The sequence below is a fragment of the Orycteropus afer genome, unplaced genomic scaffold (assembly GCF_000298275.1).
Source record: "Orycteropus afer afer isolate SDZICR_OR568_19922 unplaced genomic scaffold, OryAfe1.0 scaffold00143, whole genome shotgun sequence".
Classification (NCBI taxonomy): Eukaryota; Metazoa; Chordata; class Mammalia; order Tubulidentata; family Orycteropodidae; genus Orycteropus; species Orycteropus afer.
This window is the reverse complement of record NW_006921730.1, coordinates 4,643,611-4,661,871: the sequence shown is the minus strand read 5'-3', so window position 1 is coordinate 4,661,871 and position 18,261 is coordinate 4,643,611. Positions and strand designations below refer to the sequence as shown.

Sequence of the window (18,261 nt, the reverse complement as noted above, 5' to 3'; positions counted from 1 at the left end):
GACATAGCTGGCATTAGGGTCCATATTTGGGGGCTGTCAGGTCTTTATCTTAAATCATATTGACTAAATAGCCTGTCTTACTGCCACTGATCTAGTTTACCTTACTTGTGTCATTCATGAAAGATAGAAGAGTACAGGGCATTAAATCAGCTAAAAAGTGTACTTATTGCTGCCATTATTTTCAATATGATCAGCAGTTACATAAAGTGTTAGGGAGTGTTCCTTAGCTGGTTCTGTTTGTCCTCTGCCAAGGCCAGGCCCACTGTAAAACCTGTGATTGTTGCATGTCCTTGTGGGATCTCTGATGAATAGCTCCCACTCCTTCCAATACTCCAAAAAATGTGGCACAATAGACTTCCAGTTTTGGGGAAAGCCTATAATTGTCATGAAGTAGCAGAGATCAATAGTTCAAGCAATGGTGGAGGGTACCTGGCTATTTTGTTCTGAAAATTTCCATTCAAAGAGTCACTGATATACACAACCTGAGATCCTTCCTGGTTCTATGATTCTGCAGTATTCTTTGCTCAGTCCCATTTGAACAAGAGACAGACCTCACAAGCACTTCCCTAAGCACAGCCATCCTGATAGTAACCTTTGCTGTTTCTTGTCCAATGTCTTACCAGTGGGGAAAGCAACATGTGTTTGGGCTACCTGCAGCTCAAGTTTACTCTGTCTTGCTGCATAGAGAGTAAGATGTTCACTTTATATCGTGCAATGTGTTTGTGAAATGAATTAAGAAGAAATTATTGTTCCCATTTAGAAGTTGAAGGAATTGAAATTCAGAAAAAAAAATTAATGTGAGTGGAATCTTCAACCATGGGTTTTATGTAAATACCAATATTAAAATTACATATTGCAATTAAATAAAGGCTCAGCCAGCAAACCATAATAATTACTGTAGATTAACTATTCACCAGGTATGAAGTTCAACAATAACTTGAGACTTTGTTTCCTGTTAATCCCAGAGTTTGTATATTGATTTTAATATCTTCTTTTTCCCACAGAAAACATTGAGACATGTGGCTTTGTAGTATATCAAAACAACAAGTTTTTCCAATCAAAAACTTTTACAACTAAATCAAATTTTAGTCAAAAAATCATCTCAAGCAAAATAAGTGGAACTGAGGAAGAACAGAATGTTTCTGTTGAAATGATCTTTAATCCAAATGTGAGTTTTCCATTAACATACATAAAAAGTTTAGTCCATTCTTGATTACAAAAGAAGGTGTAGTTTAGGTAAAAGAAAGCCTCTTTCCTACCCATATATTTTCTCAGGCTACTTAAAAACAAAATTAACTAAATTGAATAATATGTCTGCTTTTCCCCTCCCTGATCTATGATAAAGGTGCTAATGCTAAATAAATGTTTGATTTTTTTATATGCTTATCATTTTTCATTTTTTTCTACCCAAATAAGCATTTAAACATTCAGTATTTGTAATTGTCTTATCAACTCACAGTTTAATCAAAGAGAATTCCAACTCCATTCCTATGCCTGTGTCTTTTGGAATCTTGCAAACAGTGATTGGGACACACATGGCTGTCAAAAAAAACAGGGCCCTGATGGGTTCCTGTACTGCAGCTGCAACCACACTACGAATTTTGCTGTATTAATGGTAAGAATTAATATAGTGATTTCTACTCAGACAAAAATTTTCCTTCTATGCAATTCTGGTATATTCTAATAGGATATAACTTTGGGGTTTAATTTACTTAAGATACTCAACTTTTTGTGTTACATAGAAAAACAGAGAATGGACTAATATGAGGACTAAAGGGAAATAATGGAAAAGGTAAGTAGAATAGAATTTTTTGCAATATGGTCTTAGGACAGATGACCCCAGCATTGTTGTACCTAATGATAGGAAGGGACCTAATGTGAGAAAGAGGGGCCAACAGAGTCCATTTGACTAAGTAGCATGTTCTTTTTTTTTTTTCCTTTTTCTTTTAATTCTCCCTGCTCAGATCCTCCTCCATGTCCCCCAGGTAGTAGTCCAAGTCTTCCTCGTTGATCTCCTCCTCTCACACATAGCTCATTTTGTCCCATTTAGACCCACCCATGCCATTGGTCCAGAACACACCCTCCTGTTCCTCCTCAACTTCCTCCTCCAAGTCTCCCTCATAGTCTTCCTCTCACATGGAGGTCCCATCCCCCACTAGCCCCTACAGCCTCCACTTCCTCCTCCTCCTTGTCCTCCTCATCCTCCCTGCCACACAACTGAATTACACTTGGTGGAAGTTGTGCCCTTTGCCGACAGACACTGGGTCTGTGAGGTAATCCAGGCAGATGGCGCACACTGCCTCCTCCTGAAAGGTCTGTACAGGGTTGGGTGTAAAGGCTGGCTGTGTGTTGAGGGACAGTTCAATGCATACTTAGCTTTGTGTAAGCATCAGTTATCCAAAGCTTTTTCCATTGGAATAGCCTAAGTTATTAAGACTATGCTAGCAGATACAAGATGGAAAGCTTTGAATTCATTGCCCCATAGTTCTTCTATGTATACAAACAAACAAACAAACAAACAAACAAACAAAAAACCCTCTGACTCATAGCAACCCATATAGGGTTTCTAAGACTGTAAATCTTTATGGACCAGACTGCCTTTTCTTCCTCCCCTGGGGCAGCTGGTGGGTTCAAACCGCTAACCATTTAGTTAGCAGCCAAATACCTTAACAACTGTACCAGTGGAGCTCTTATATGTACACAAAGTTTCTTAACTCTTGAAGTGCAAAGTTAGACTGTGCCAGTGACTGACAATGCAGCAAAAACTGATACTTTGCCCTGGCATGCAGCTGTAGAGTTGTACTTGCATCTCTGAAAGTTATTGGGTTGATTTTTTTTTTTTTTTTTAAGAGCGGTGTCTTTATTTTTCATTTCCAGAGAACTATAATTCTGTGGAAACAAAAAATGTTAACTTATGTAACCGATGGAATTTTTTTCCCTAGGCAACAGGGTAGGAAGGGAGAGAGAGCGAGCGAGCGAGTTTTCCCCTTATAAAGAAAGGAGATGTTGATACAACAGGGTTGTCATGACCTGGAGTCAACCTGATGGCAAGGGCTCATTGATGCTATGAATTTTCCAAAGAGAAACAGATGTTGTCACTTCCTAGGACTATGATGTAGCTATCTTTGGGAAGTCGATGGAGATCAGTAGAACATATTGGCAGAGCATAGATTATCAACATATAAAACCTTGCCTTTAAAATATTTTTAAGATAAATGTAGTTTTTTGAAAATTATCCAAACACTCTTATTTTAATTGGTTTTGGTTATTTCTTTTCTAACTTGTATTACACAGAGATCTATTTTCTCAAATAGAAGATACTTAAGATAAAATTTTAACTTATTTTTGATATCTTGAGGTCATCGAGACCATTGATTAGTTGTGTAAATCTCAGATTGACATACATGTCGAATGATTCAGATTACTTTATCATAGTTAATCTCGCTTTATTTGAGGTCAGTATGTGAGGTGTTACTTTATACTAAATTCTGAGTCTGACTCTAGAAATGGTTACTTTTATCTACATTACCTAATTAGTTTTGGGGTGTGAAATCCAAAAGAGACTGTTTAGGATTATATGTAAAGTAAGAGTAGTAGACTAAATAAACTTAATTTCTACAACCCAAAAATCTATGTATTATATGATTCTTTGTGTGAAAGTTTATCTATTAGGCAAAAATATGCTGAGAAGGAAAAATGTTTATGATATCTTCAATGAAAGGAACAATTCAAATATAGTCCCACTGTGTTATTAAAAATGAGCTCTGGGGTGTAATGCTTAAGGCATTTGACTGCTAACCAGAAGGTTGGCAGTTCAAATCCACTTGCCACTCCACAGAAGGGACACTGGGCAATTTACTTCTGTAAACATTTACCACCTCAGAACCTCAGTGGGGATCACTATAAATTGGAATTGACTGGATGGCAGTGAGTTTGGTTTTTTGGTTTTATGTTATTAAATCCCTACATATTGTACAGGAAGCATAGATAATATTAGTAAGCACATACTAAAAGGACTGGAACTGTTCACAATGGTTATTTCTGGAGAAAAGATGTGATTTCAAAAGGCAAGGTAAAACGTGCTGTGGTGGTAGTAAGGCAGGGCATTCTCTTGTTATTGTGTTTTTATGTTAATTTACTGGTTTACAAATAAGCATATATTGCTTTTCTAATTGTAAAAATTTCTAAAAATTCAGAAAGTACAGACAAGCAAACAAAATCACATATATGCTACCCACCCATTGACCATGATCACTACTTTTCCAGATTATTTTCTAAGAGTCTACTCTTAGAATATTCTTTCCTAACACATATACCAGGACCCCTGGTAGTGCAGTGGTTAAGTGCTCAGCTGCTAATTGAAAGGAAGGGAGTTGGAATCTACCACTCTCTGCTGGAGAAAGATGTGGCAGTCTGCTTCCATAAAGATTTACAGGCTTGAAAACCCTATGGAACAGTTCTAGTCTGTCCTATAGGGTTGCTATGAATCGGAATTGACTTGATGGCAGTGGGTGGCTATCATATATGCCAGCCTAGTGGGATAAATATTGCTATCTTGCACAAAAATGGACCTATTTTCTTTTTTTAAAAAAATAAGATATTATGAAAATCTCTCCATGTCCATGAATATATACTGCAACTTTAGTTTTAGTACATCAGTTTAGATATGCAAGTTTCCCCTTGGGTTATAGTTACACATAAAAAATAAAGTAATGGATAAAGGAAACAACTCTAGCCAATTTAGGCTAATCCAAAAAATTTAGATTTCAGACATTGAGGAAAACTCCATATACTTTCCCCTAATTGAATGACATAGTCATCTCTCCCCACTAAATTCCTTTAATTGTTTATTGTCTTTTTCCTCATCTCAAACCTCTACTTCATGTAAATTGTCTTTATAATTTGTAACCTTATAGATAAGGTGTTAAGATAGTATCATTTATAAATATATTACAGCTTTATAAAAGAAGAGATAGCTGGCATCTTTCCACTTATTTTGGCCTATGTTAATTCTTCCTGGGGAGTCCTTGGGTAGTGCAATAGTTGATGCCGTGCACTGTTACACTGCACTGCTAATTGAAAGGCTGGACGTTTGGGTCCACCCAGAAGCACCTTGGAAGAAACTCCTGGTGAGCTACTGAAAAATCAGCCATTGAAAACCTTGTGGAGTATAGTTTTACTCTCACACACGGGGTCACCTTGGCAACTAGTTTGTTTTTTTGGTAACTCTTCATGACACTGACTTTCATTGACGTTTCAGGAATGATTATTTAAAAATATCTTAACTTCTCTTTCAGAGTTTCAAAAAGAACTATAAGTACCCTAAATCACTAGATGTATTATCCACCGTTGGGTGTGCACTGTCCATGGCTGGCCTGGCTCTCACAATCATATTTCAGGTTTCCACCAGGTAAGAGGGGAAACAAGCTCATCTCATTAGAGAAATCGCTATCCTAATCTACTTTAGTCTATGCCCATTCTCATCAGAATACAGTCTCTAGAACTAGAAGGGAAATCAGAGATTTAGTTCAACATTTTCATTTTACAGAGGAGGAAACTCAGCTTCACAGAGCCTAAGAAATTTGCTTAAGGTCTCACAATTCTTCCATGTTGAACAGAACCATGCCTACTGATTTGCATTTCTAAAAGAAAAAAAAAGTTGCAAGACAGTGACTTTTTGAAAATAAAATTAATTTTCAAAAATATGCCAAGTAGTCAAATGATGAAATGGACTGAAGATCCACTTTTGTATCTCACTGTTATTTTTTTTGTCACAATGCTACATTTTTAGCAATCTGTACTCTCTTAAAATCTTTATTGTCTGTTTCCCCATCAGCATGAAAATTCATGAGGACAAAGACTTCCTCTGATTTTGTTTTTTCAGTTGTTGTTTGTTGTGTTTTGTTTTGATCACTGTATCCCCAGGGTTGAACACAGTAAAGGGATATTTGTGGAAAAAATAGGTTATGCATTTCTCCTTGATCTCGCCCTCAAAGTCAATATGTCTCAAGAATGCATACTGCTTTCAGAACCATCTTTCCCCAATACATTCCTTCACAACTATTTTCTCAGAAGTGTAGAGTCAGGGTTTATTTATTTATAGAAGTATTGCTATTTTTCTTTTTACTTTTCCCAAAGTTTTGTTTTAAAAAATTAAAAACCTACAGAAAGTTGAAAGAAGAGTACGCTAATCACCTTTAGGTTTTACCTAGACATACTGATTATTAACATTTTGCACTTTTGCTTTATTTATTTTTTCCTGAAAATTTGAAGTATGTTACAAACATCATGATCATTCTCTCTAAAATTTCAAGCATGTATCTCCTAAGTGCAAGGATATTCTCCTACCTAGTATAATACTATTATCCCTACTGAGGAAATTTAACTAAAGAAACTTACCATTAACACAAAAATTTGATGATGTTAGTATACAATCCATATTTTAATTTCTCCAATTGTCCCAGTAATGTCCTTGATAGCTGTTTCTTTTTTTTTTGAAAAAAATTTATCTAATTGCTCTATCTCTTTAGTCTTCTGTAGTATATGATAGTTCCTCTTTTTTTTTTTATTTTTTTGTCTGTTTGTTTTGGTCTTTCATGATATTGACCTTTTGTTGAAGTGTCCAGGCCAGTGCTTTGTAGAACACAGGTTCATCTAGGACACTGTAACAGCTGGGTCTTTCTCCTTCCCATGTAGTCCCAGGCCCTTCCTGTGTGGTTCCTTCAGCAGGACAGCTGGGCTGCTCACTGGCTCAGAACTCCCCACAGCTCCAAAGAGGAAGCTGTCACCTGGGCTGTGTTGTGACTTTCATGAGCCCTAGGCATTTTTGCCTTTGTGGGAGGCTTGTTCCACCAAAAAAACAAAAAAATATTAAAGGTTAAAAATTATATTTTATGACTGTATTGATATAAAGATGAATACAGTAATATTTTATGTTAAAATGCTTTTGACCAAATCATTTTTTTTCTTTGGAATTTAAGCAAAATTAAAACATTTTTATGACCCATTAAAGATTGTGAGTTCTAAGCACTGTGCTACTGTGTTTAATGGATTAGTTGGGTCTGGCTGCCAGGCCTTCTGCTGCATTCTAGTAGTCAAATCAAGTCACAGATCAACCTTGGGAAGGAAATACACAAGATATAAATGCTGAGAAATAGGGCTTATTGGTTTTTTTTTTTTTTTTTAAATCAGAACACAGTTTCTATCTAGAAAATATGCATCAACCTATTTCCTCTAACTTACTTCTTTGTGGAAATGAAGTTAAGATGTAAAAGAAACATGCTTTTCTGATATAATAGCTAAGGTAGATTTACCAGCTAGCCCACTGGGCCATGGGCTACATTTACATAGGATAATAAGTATTCCTTTATTCTCTCACAATTTCACAGGAGTTTATTTTTTGCAGTTGTTTGGTTTTATCTATCTCTTTATAGGAAAGTCAGAAAAACCTCAGTCACCTGGGTGTTGGTCAGTCTGTGCATATCAATGTTGATATTCAACCTCCTCTTTGTGTTTGGAATTGAAAACTCCAATAAGAACTTGAGTGATGAAGACAATAATAATAATGAAGATTATAATAATAAAATTCCCACAAGAGACACCATCGACACCCCAAATCCCACGTGCACTGTGGTTGCTGCTTTACTGCACTATTTTCTGCTAGTAACATTTACCTGGACTGTACTCAGTTCTGCCCAGCTCTATTTCCTTCTAATTTGGACCATGAAACCTCTTCCTCGACATTTCACTTTCTTCATCTCATTAATTGGATGGGGTAAGTAATTGCCTCTCTACTTACTCAGGAATTCAATTTTGTTGACATAATTTAATTTTAAAAAGCATCTATTGAAGGTCTAATAGTACAAGGCCTCAGGGTAGGGCAAATAGAAATTACATAGCTTACTAGAAATATCTGCTGTCTAGTAACTTATACAACAATGAATGAGGCCAACACGATGCAGGTAGCTATGCTACATATGTCATTGTAAGAGAACTTAAAGATGTCAATTTCCCTTAACATCTGTTTTTGCTAATTTGGTTTGAGATTTAGAGCACAATATAATGAATTTTTAGCTACTTTTAAAGAAACACTTTAAGAATGATGATCAGAGCATGTCTTTAAGAAAAATAATTTGAAAATTATATTGGGTGCCAGCAAAGGAAGCTGTGTTAGTAATAAATTTAAATTTATTTGCATGAAAAAGGAGCCTAGACCATTTAAGATGAGACTTGTGGTAAGATTTACAAAGAAATCATTAATAGTGTAGAGTTGGTGTATAGAATTGATCCTAAATGTAAAAGAACACATAGAGGAAAATGATGTCCACTGTTGATCTAAATCTTTAAGATTGTTTAGCATATTGTCCAAAGTACAATGCATCCTGAAAGGTCCAGATGTATAATTCATTTGTGGTCTTTTATAACTAATCCTCAGTCTTGGGTAAATTATTAATTCCTTGTCTCTATCACATAGGAGTCCCGGCTATAGTAGTGGGTATGACAGTGGGAATTATTTATTCTCAGAATGCGGGCGATTCACAATGGGAGTTAAACTACCGGCAAGAAGAAATGTGAGTTTATGTATTTTTTCAAACATCCATTTCTTGACACATAAGGGTGTAATTATTCAATGACGTTGAAGCCAAGTGTCACTATACATATGTAACTCATTTAATAATTGTCATATTTAGTCATAGATGTTTCAAATTCTTAAAGAGTTTATATTTTTAAAAGAGCACATTACATTTTAAATGTGTTAACATAGAAACCTCCTACAATAAATCCTTTTGTAAAGTGAGAAATTACCTTCTAAATTTATAAATCTAAATGTTTAATATTAAATTTGTTTTCTTTTATTAAGTCTGGAACTCATAAAACACAGTAAGCATTATCTTTAGTAACCTCTTACCTTTGTTTTTTCATCTTACCTTATGTCTCAGTAGGGATAATGACAGTAGTAATACCTACTCTGTTACTGCAAGTTACTAAGAGTGCTAAAGTAAGCATGAAACATGTCATAAGGAGAAGTATATTTTCTATATGACTTATTTGCATGAACCAATTCTATGTTGATATGATTATCACAAATACTTCATAATGATTTATCACACATAAATCCTCCCTGTACTCCAGTATGGATAATTAACTGTTAATAACAAAAGCATCTGACTGTATGATGTTTGCCTTTTATGTGGGCAGAGAGCAAAGGAAGCTGAGCTCAACTCTTTCCATGTACTTCTTGAATGGCAACCACTACTAAAGTGCAACTGCTCTTGAACTCCCTCCTCACTTCTCATTTTAGACATCCCAACCATTCTTAACCCAGTTCTACCTGAAGTCCCAAACCAAATAAATCCCAAATAAAAACCAAAACTTATGGAAAAATGGAAGCACAGCCATGGGAAGTCTATGGTATTGGTAGGGTACTTTCCCAAGGCTGACCACACTGTAGAACAGTGGGGCACTTGCTTGGGTTGATTTCAGAAACCAGATATTCCCAGGTTCTGCTTTCTATCTGTTAAATTATGGCTAAATATCTTTGAATGTGATTGTAACTTTTTAGTTTCACAAGTAGAGATTAGGGGTAATATGAAAGTATCCCAAGGGAGAATTTATACACTTCAAATTGCACTATTTTCCTACCCTGAAAAAGGCACATGGTTAGACTCACTCTTACAAAAAGCCTTTGTTGTTGTTGTTTTGTGCTGTCGAGTCAGACCCGACTCATAGCAACCCCTCCTTGGGTTTCCAAGGCAGTATCACTCTGGAAGTAGATTGCCCCCTCTTCCTTCCGAGGAGTGGCTGGTGGGTTTGAACCGCCAGGCTTCCTGTTAGCAGTCAAGTGCCTTAGGCACTATGCTACCAGAGTTAGGAGAAAGTAAGCTACCGACTTAAATTTATTCACACTGAGCTATAAATAATTGAGAGCAGATCTTTTCATGGTTACTGTATTAGACTAGTTGGGGAAGACACTAACTGCCAATGAGTCAGTTCTGACTCATGAAGACATTATGTATAATAGAACAAAAATATAACAAAAGATGGTCCTGTGCCATCTTTGTGATTATTGGTGAATGCTCGAGACCACTGCTGTAGCTATTGGGTCAATCTATCTCATTGAAGTTTCCCTCATTTTTGCCAAACGTAATGTCCTTTTCTAGCAAAGGGTAGTACTAAGATTTAAAAAGAAAAGTTGGGAAAAGGAAAGGATGTGTAACATGAGTATCAACCTCATCTTGGGCTCCTGTTCCACTATCTTCTACTTCTTTCTCCCCCAGCTGCCACCCCCTTTGCCCTCACTTTCTACCCCCTCTCTCTCTTCTCTTAATCCCTGTCTTCCCACCTTCCACTCCCTGTTCCTTCCACTTCCCACACACAAACACACACACATCAAGGGTCATATTTCTACAGGATATATAGAGAAAGAGGGGGGATTTCTTCTGGTTTTCCTGAATTATCCTTCCAGAAGTTGTTACTTAAAAGCCTGGGCTCAACCCTACTGCTCCCAGCTCTGTTTGTTGTGCCTGAACCTTGGCCCAGTTCCCCTGAAGTATTGCATGGGCCTAGTTAAGGGGTGAATGCAGAGCAGGCCACACTCTCTTTTATTCCTCTACCTCTGGTTCTCTGTACCACCACCATGTAGGCTGTTCCAGGCTTTCCTGATGGGTTGAGGCAACCATGGGGAATTATAATTTATGAAGGGAAACATTTTCAAGTGTATGTTGTATATAAGGTTCTCTGGTGGCACACTGGGTAAAGCAATTGGTTGCTAACCAGAAAGTCAGCAGTTCAAACCCACCAGCTGCTCTTTGGGATGAAGATGAGGCAGTCTACTTTCATACAGATTTATAACCTTGGAAACCCAGTGGTGGTCGCTATGAATCAGAATCAACTTGATGGTAGTGGGTTTGGGTTTTGTGCTGTATATACCCAAAATGTCATTTCCCCTGTTCCATGGCAAAACTCACTAAGGAGTTAAGCACTTCATCTAAGATCCACTTGTGACTCTTCCAATCTCAGCACTATAGATTTCAGATCAGCTTTGGACAAGTGACTTTCTAATCTCATTTCCAGAAATCTCACTCTATCTACAAGAGTTGGTTTCACTGTATAGACTCTTTCTAGCAGTCTATTTCCCCAAATCTGAGTTATTCAATTCAGAATAACTAGAAAAGGGGGTGTCATGGGAAGAAACCCAGAATGACAATCTCTTGTGGCCTTTATCACTCCAAGTAGCCCAGAAGAGAGAATGAAGGGGGCCCGCCTACTGTACATTGCCTGATATGGGTATCCAAGACTATTTCCTTCACACATTTCCTCATCTGAGTAAGGTAACTGTAGAATCTCACAGACACACACATGCACACATTCTACATGTGTGTAGTACCAATAATAATTCTGTAACAGAAATACCACAAATGGCTTAACAAACAGGAATTTATTCTTTTATTGTTTAGGAGGATATAAGTCCAAATTCGGAGTGCCAGCTCTAGGGACTGGGTGAAGGACCCTTGACCTTGGGCTTCAGCTCTGCCTCTTGTTCCAGGCCCACTGGAGCTAGAGGCATCTCCTAACTCAGATAGCTGCTGAATGTTGAGGCTGATGAACCCAAGGTAGGCACGTAAAATAGCACAATCCCAATATTGATAGGCAGTATGGCAGGTCACTTTTTCAAGTCCAGGAGCAATCCCAATATTGTCAGGGAACACGCCAGGCCACTACTTCAAATCTAGGAACTGGAGATAAAGACTGGGCCAAATGCAGGATTCAGATGTGCCAAAAAGCCAGGGACTTTCCTGGAAACTTCTCCTTATATACTAGAAGCAGGCCATACCTCAAAGGCAACTACTTAGTGGTTCACAGCAGATTCCACCATGGCGGTGATTACAATCTCATAATGGGGAATAATTATATCCAGCTGCTCAGTCACTCAAAACCATGGTTCAGCTAAGTTGACACACAACCTTAACTACCACTCCTCATAATGTATAAGTCTGCCTTTACCCAATAAAGTTGGTCCGCTATAAGCAAAGTATAAAAATGGCATGGTGAGGGTATCTGGCCTCCTCTTACATCACAAGGGGAAGAGAGACTCACTAACATCATCAGCCCAAAGCTGATTCTTATGGAGTGTAGGTCAGACATACCTTCTCTCTCCAACTGTTTACTAGTTCTGACACTAGCCGTCTCACCTGTGGTGCTCTTTAATTCTTTTGGGTTTGATAATTCATTGCAATGGCCACACAAAATGCCCAGACAGTACTCATGGTTATGGGGTTTAGGACTTGCTATTCCCACTGCCTGGAATGCTTTTCCTCTTCTCTACTTCAGGTCTTTGCTCAAATATCACTCTTTTCCCATGAAGCTTTTCCTATTTAAATTGAGACAGCCCCCTACATACACACACACTCACACAAACTGTAATTCCTACTTTCTGCTTTTGTTTTTCTCTATAGAATTTGTTACCATATGCCATAATTCCTATATTCACTTGTATCTACTTCTCTCTACTACAGTATAAATTCACTAAAGGGGGGATTTTTGTCTATTTTTTTTTTCACTGCTAATACCTTTTCTAGAACAGTGCTGGCACATGACACATACTTCATAAATACCTTTTATTTCAACAATGCCACGTGGTTACTATATTCTTACCTTACAGATGAGAAAAAAACATCATCACTACCACCACCACCACCAAAATCCAACTGCAATGAGTTTAAATAAATACATAAAAGTGTTTTAAAATATTACTTTTTAAAATATCCATCAACAGGAGGCTATTTAAATAAATTACTACATACTAAAAAATGTAATATTCAGCTTGAAAAATAACAAGAACACTATAGTCTGATATGGAATGATTGCCAAGGTTATGTTGTTATGTGAGGTATAGGAACATGTCCCATATGTTGTCATTTGCTTAAAAATCAGGAAAAAATATTCATTTGTTGGCATATGCATAGCCTAAGTTTAGAAGAATACACAAGAAACATTGATTACCTCTGGGGATAGAAACTGGGTGGCTGGGGATAGATGTAGGAAGGAATCTTGTCCCTCCTCGGTTTGTACCTTTCTGTATTTTGAATGATATAGATGTGCTGCATATTCAACATAAAATAAAACAATAGCTAAAGTCAGAATCTAGTAAGAGATAGGGAGTGACAACTTAAATTCAAGACTTACTTGACTCAAAAGTCCATGTCTTTTCCCTTACTGCATATTGGCTCATAGAGAAATAGGGCAGAACAAACCCACTTCACTTTCATAGTGGATTGAATTCTTGAAAATCATCTCAAATGCATAGGATGCAAATGGATTTTGACTTTCAGCAGGTCTTTCATTTGAGTAAATATCAATAATGTTAATGGCTTAGGGAACTAGGATACATACCTCGTTGATCTGCTGAGATACTTCTTTTCTTCTCCATAGCTGCTGGTTAGCAGTTCCAGAAGGCACTCAGGTTGCAAAGAGTCCAATGTTATGGTCGTTCTTCATACCTTTTACCATCATCCTCATCAGCAATGCTGTTATATTTATTGTCATCACAGTCAAAGTGCTGTGGAAGAACAACCAGAATCTGACGAGGTAAGAGCAATGGATGGGAAACTGTCAGGCAAGTTTCATCAAGACATTGCAGCACCATGATACATGTACAATGTAGAACAGTTTTCAAACGCTGGACCAATGGCAAGGGTATGTGGTTTTGAGGACAGAATTTCTCATGACACTTTCACTCAGAAAGTGGATCATCCCTTTGTCTAGCACTACAGTGTGTTTCTGCTATATTACTTGGTGCACTTTTGCATTAATACAAACCCATCTAAAAATTAGGAGCTCTGGCAGTGTAGTGCCTAAGGCAGTTGACTGCTAACCAGAAGGCTGGCAGTTCAAACCCACCAGCCACTCCTCAGAAGAAAGGTTGGGCAATCTACTTCTGTAGTGATACCGCCTTGGAAACCCAAGGAGGGGTTGCTATGAGTCAGGTCCAACTTGATGGCAAATAACAACAACAGCATCTAAAAATTAAATATAGTGACTTGAAGAAAACAAAAATGTTTCTGGTCCAACCCCAAATAGTCAAGAAATCACATTTGAATTATTAAAGAATGATTGCAATTGTGAAAAGATGCTGGTAATTACACTATCATTTTACAAAGTCATGGCTGTATGATTTATTTTATGTATGTTGCTTGAGTCACACGATAGCTTTACCTTTTTTTCAGATTGGTTGTGAACATCTAAAAGTTGGGAGATTTTACCAAAAAATTAGATTTACTCTTGAAAAATTGGAACATCTGGCAACACTGAGCCCACATTCCCTACACATGCTACTGGTTTAATAGTGCCTGTCCAGACTGCTTCTTTCTTTCCTCTGACCTTTTTGGCCCCCAAAAGCATTTGCATTACCATCCTGATATACAGGAAAAACTTTTTTTTTTTTTTTCAAGGTTTTAGTATTTACTATTAAGTTTCTTGTTCTGGATGTTTAGTAAAGGTCATATCTGTCATTTCTTTCTATTGTAAAAATACATATAACACAACATTTGCTAATTAAACCCTTTTCAGGTATACAAATTAGTGATATCATTACATTAATCATGTTGTACAACCATCACCCATACTCATTGCTGAATTTCCCATCACCATAAACAAACACTCACTGCTTCCTAAACAATGGCTTGTCAATTATTTTTTAAATGAATGGAAGGGAGGTAGGAGATTATTACCTAGAAACTTAGACAGGCTGAGAATGAGTTAACAAAAAAAGAAAGGCAGTGGACCCTGAAGGAGCAAGTTGTTCTGCCCATAGGCTCAGGACCATGGTCATGGGGGACACCAAGCTGAATTGGCTTAACATATTACACAAAAACATTGTTCTATACACTACTTTGGTGAGTAGCAACTAGGGTCTTAAAAGCTTGCAAGTGACCATCTAGTTGCATAAATTGGTCTCTCCTCATCCAGAGCAAAGAAGAATGCAGAAAACCAAATATGCATGAAAATAATTAGTCCAAGGGACTTGTAGTGGACCATGTGAACCTCATCCTACAAGGCCTTGAGACCAGAAGAACTAGATGGTGCCTGGCTACCACTATCAACCACTCAGAAAAGGATCAGTGCAGGAGATCCTAGGTAGAGTGGGAGAAAAATATGAAACAAAACTCAAAATCATAAAAAGATCAGGCTTACTGGTCTGATAGAGACTGTTGAAACCCCTGACATTATGGCCCCTAGTTACCATTCAGGCCTGGAATTGAACTCAGTACTGTGGCTTCCAGCCAAATAATGGACAGGCATATAAGCTGACATTTACACCAGGTAGGTACACTTCTTAGAACAATCAACCATTGAGGATAAGAATGACAGTATTTGCATAGGAAGATAGCTCAGAGGGCAGGAATGCACAGAAAAGAAGGACACAGGGAAAAGGTAACCACAGTTAGGAAATTGGAAGAGTACTATTACATTATGGCAATTGCAATCAATATCATGAAACAAAATGTGTATGAACTGCTGTATGGAAAATGATTTTGCTTTGTACATTTTCACCCAAATCACACTAATAATAATAAAGGTCATAGGAGGAAATGAAAGGCACATGTTGTTAAAGTTGGCTCTGACTCATAGTGACTCTATGTACAACAGAACGAGACACTGCCCAGTCTTGTGCCAGCCTCACAATCCTTACTATACCTGAGCCCATCGTTGCAGTCACTGTGTCAATCCATCTCATTGAGGGCCTTCCCCTTTTTTGCTGACCCTCCACTTTACCAACCATGATATCCTTCTCCAGGGAATGGTTCCTTCTGACAACATGACCAAAGTAGGTGAGATGAAGTCTGGCCATTCTCACTTCCAAGGAGCATTCCGGCTGCACCTCTTCCTGACAGATTCATTAGTTCTTTTAGTAGTCCATGGTTCCTTCAACATTCTTTGCCAACACCACAGCTCAAAAGCATCCACTCTTTTTCAGTCTTCCTTTTTCATTGTCCAGCTCTCATGTGCATATGAGGCGACTGCAGCTTAGTCTTCAAGGATATATCTTTGCTTTTCAGCACTTGGAAGAGGTCCTTTGCAGCAAATTTGCCCAATGCTGTACAACGTCTGATATCTTGACTGCTGCTTCCATTGATGTTGATTGTAGAACCATGTAATATGAAGTCTTAGACAACTTTGATCTTTTCTCCATTTATTGTGATGCTGCTTATTGGTCCAGTTGTGAGGATTTTTGTTTTCTTGATATTGAGGTGTAATCCGTACTGTTGACTATAGTCTTCAGTCTTCATCAGTGTTTCACGCCATCCTCACTTTCACCAAGTAAAGTTGTGTTATCTGCATAATGCAGGTTGTTAATGATTCTTCCTCCAATCCTGGTGCCTCCAATCCTGTTTCTTCTTCATATAGCCCAGCTTCCCGGATTATTTGCTCAGCATATAGATTGAATAAGTATGGTGAAAGGATATAACCCTGACACACTCCCTTCATGATTTTAAACCATGCAGTGTCCCCTTGTTCTGTTTGAACGACAGCCTCCTGGTCTATGTACAGGTCCTCATTAGTACAATCAAGTATCCTGGAATTCCCATTCTTCTCACTGTTATCCACAATTTGTTATGATAACATAACTAAATGCTTTTGCACAGTCAATAAAACACAAGTAAACATTTTTCTGGTATTCTTTGCTTTCAGCCAAGTCCATCTGACATCAGCAATGATATCCCTTGTTTCATGTGCTCTTCTGAATCCAGCTTGCATTTCCAGAAGGTCTCTGTCAATATACTGCTGAAACCGTTTTTGAATTATCTTCAGTAAGATATTACTTGCATGCAATATTAATGATATTGTTCAATAATTTCCAAATTCTGTGGGATTACCTTTCTTTGGAATGGGTACAAATATGGATCTCTTCCAATCAGCTGGCCAGGTAGCTGTCTTCCAAATTTCTTGGCATAGATGAGTCAGTGCCTCCAGCACAGCATCCGTTTGTTGAAACATCTCAATGGGTATTCTGTCAATGCCTGGAGCTATAAAAGAGTTCTGGTGGCACAGTGCCTAAGGCATATGACTGCTAACCAGAAGGTTGACAGTTCAAACCCACCAGCCACTCTATGGAAGGAAAACTGGGCAATGTACTTCCATAAAGATTTACCACCTCAGAAATCCAAAGGGGGTCATTATAAGTTGGAATTGACTTGATTGCAGTGAGTTTGGTTTGGCTTTTGTTCTTTGTCAATTTCTTCAGTGCAGCTTTGAGTTCTTCCTTCATTACCATTGGTTCTTGATCATATGCCACCTCCTGAAATGGATGAACATCAATCAATTCTTTTTGGTACAGTGACTCCCCATCTTCTTCTGATGTTTCCTGCATCATTCAATATTTTGCCCATAGAATCTTTCAATGTTGCAACTCGATGCTTGAATTTTTTCTTCAGTTTTTTCAGCTCAAGAAATGCTGAGCATGTTCTTTCTTTTTGGTTTTCTAACTCCCGGTCTTTGAACATTTCATTATAATAATTGACTTTGTCTTCTCAAGCTGCTCTTTGAAATCTTCTGTTCATCTCTTTTACCTTGTCATTTCTTCTGTTTGCTTTAGCTACTCTCAAGTTTCAGAGTCTTTACTGACATCCATTGTGGTCTTTTCTTTTTTTCCTGTCTTTTTAATGACCTTTTGCTTTCTTCATGGATGATGTTCTTGATGTCATCCCACAATTTGTCTGGTTTTTCGTCATTGATGTTCAATGCATCAAATCTATTCTTTAGATGGTCTTTAAATTCTGGAGGGACATAATCAAGTTCATATTTTGGTTCTTGTGGACTTGTTTTAATGGTCTTCAGCTTCCACTTGCATTTGCATATGGGCAGTTGATGGTCTATTCCACAGTCAGCTCTTGGCCTTGTTTGGCTGAAGATATTAAGCTTCTCCATTATCTATTTCCACAGATGTAGTCTATTCAATTCCTGTGTACTCCATTTGGCAAAGTCCACGAATATAGCCATCATTTGTGTTGCTGAAAAAGGTATTTGCTATGAATAAGTCATTGGTCTTGAAAAATTCTATCATGTAATCTCCAGCATTATTTCTATCACTGTGGCCATATTTTCTAACTATCAGTGATTCTTCTTTGTTTCCAAGTTTTACATTCCAATCACCAGTGATAATTAACACATCTTTATTGCATGTTTGGTCAATTTCAGACTGCAGAAGTTGGTAATAATCTTCAATTTCCTCATCTTTGGCTTTGGTGGTTGGTGCATAAA

At 37.6% G+C, this 18,261-nt stretch overlaps 1 protein-coding gene across 1 annotated transcript in view; it reads left to right on the top strand.

Annotated features, from left to right (window-relative positions):
- ADGRG7 (adhesion G protein-coupled receptor G7) overlaps nt 1–18,261 on the top strand; it is a 170,235-nt gene that overhangs the window by 128,170 nt on the left and 23,804 nt on the right. Inside the window, exons 10-15 of the mRNA XM_042781644.1 lie at nt 1,005–1,168; nt 1,460–1,615; nt 5,298–5,410; nt 7,434–7,774; nt 8,474–8,570; nt 13,432–13,587. Coding sequence (XP_042637578.1) covers nt 1,005–1,168; nt 1,460–1,615; nt 5,298–5,410; nt 7,434–7,774; nt 8,474–8,570; nt 13,432–13,587 — 1,027 coding nt within the window. The remainder of the gene's footprint in view (nt 1–1,004; nt 1,169–1,459; nt 1,616–5,297; nt 5,411–7,433; nt 7,775–8,473; nt 8,571–13,431; nt 13,588–18,261) is intronic.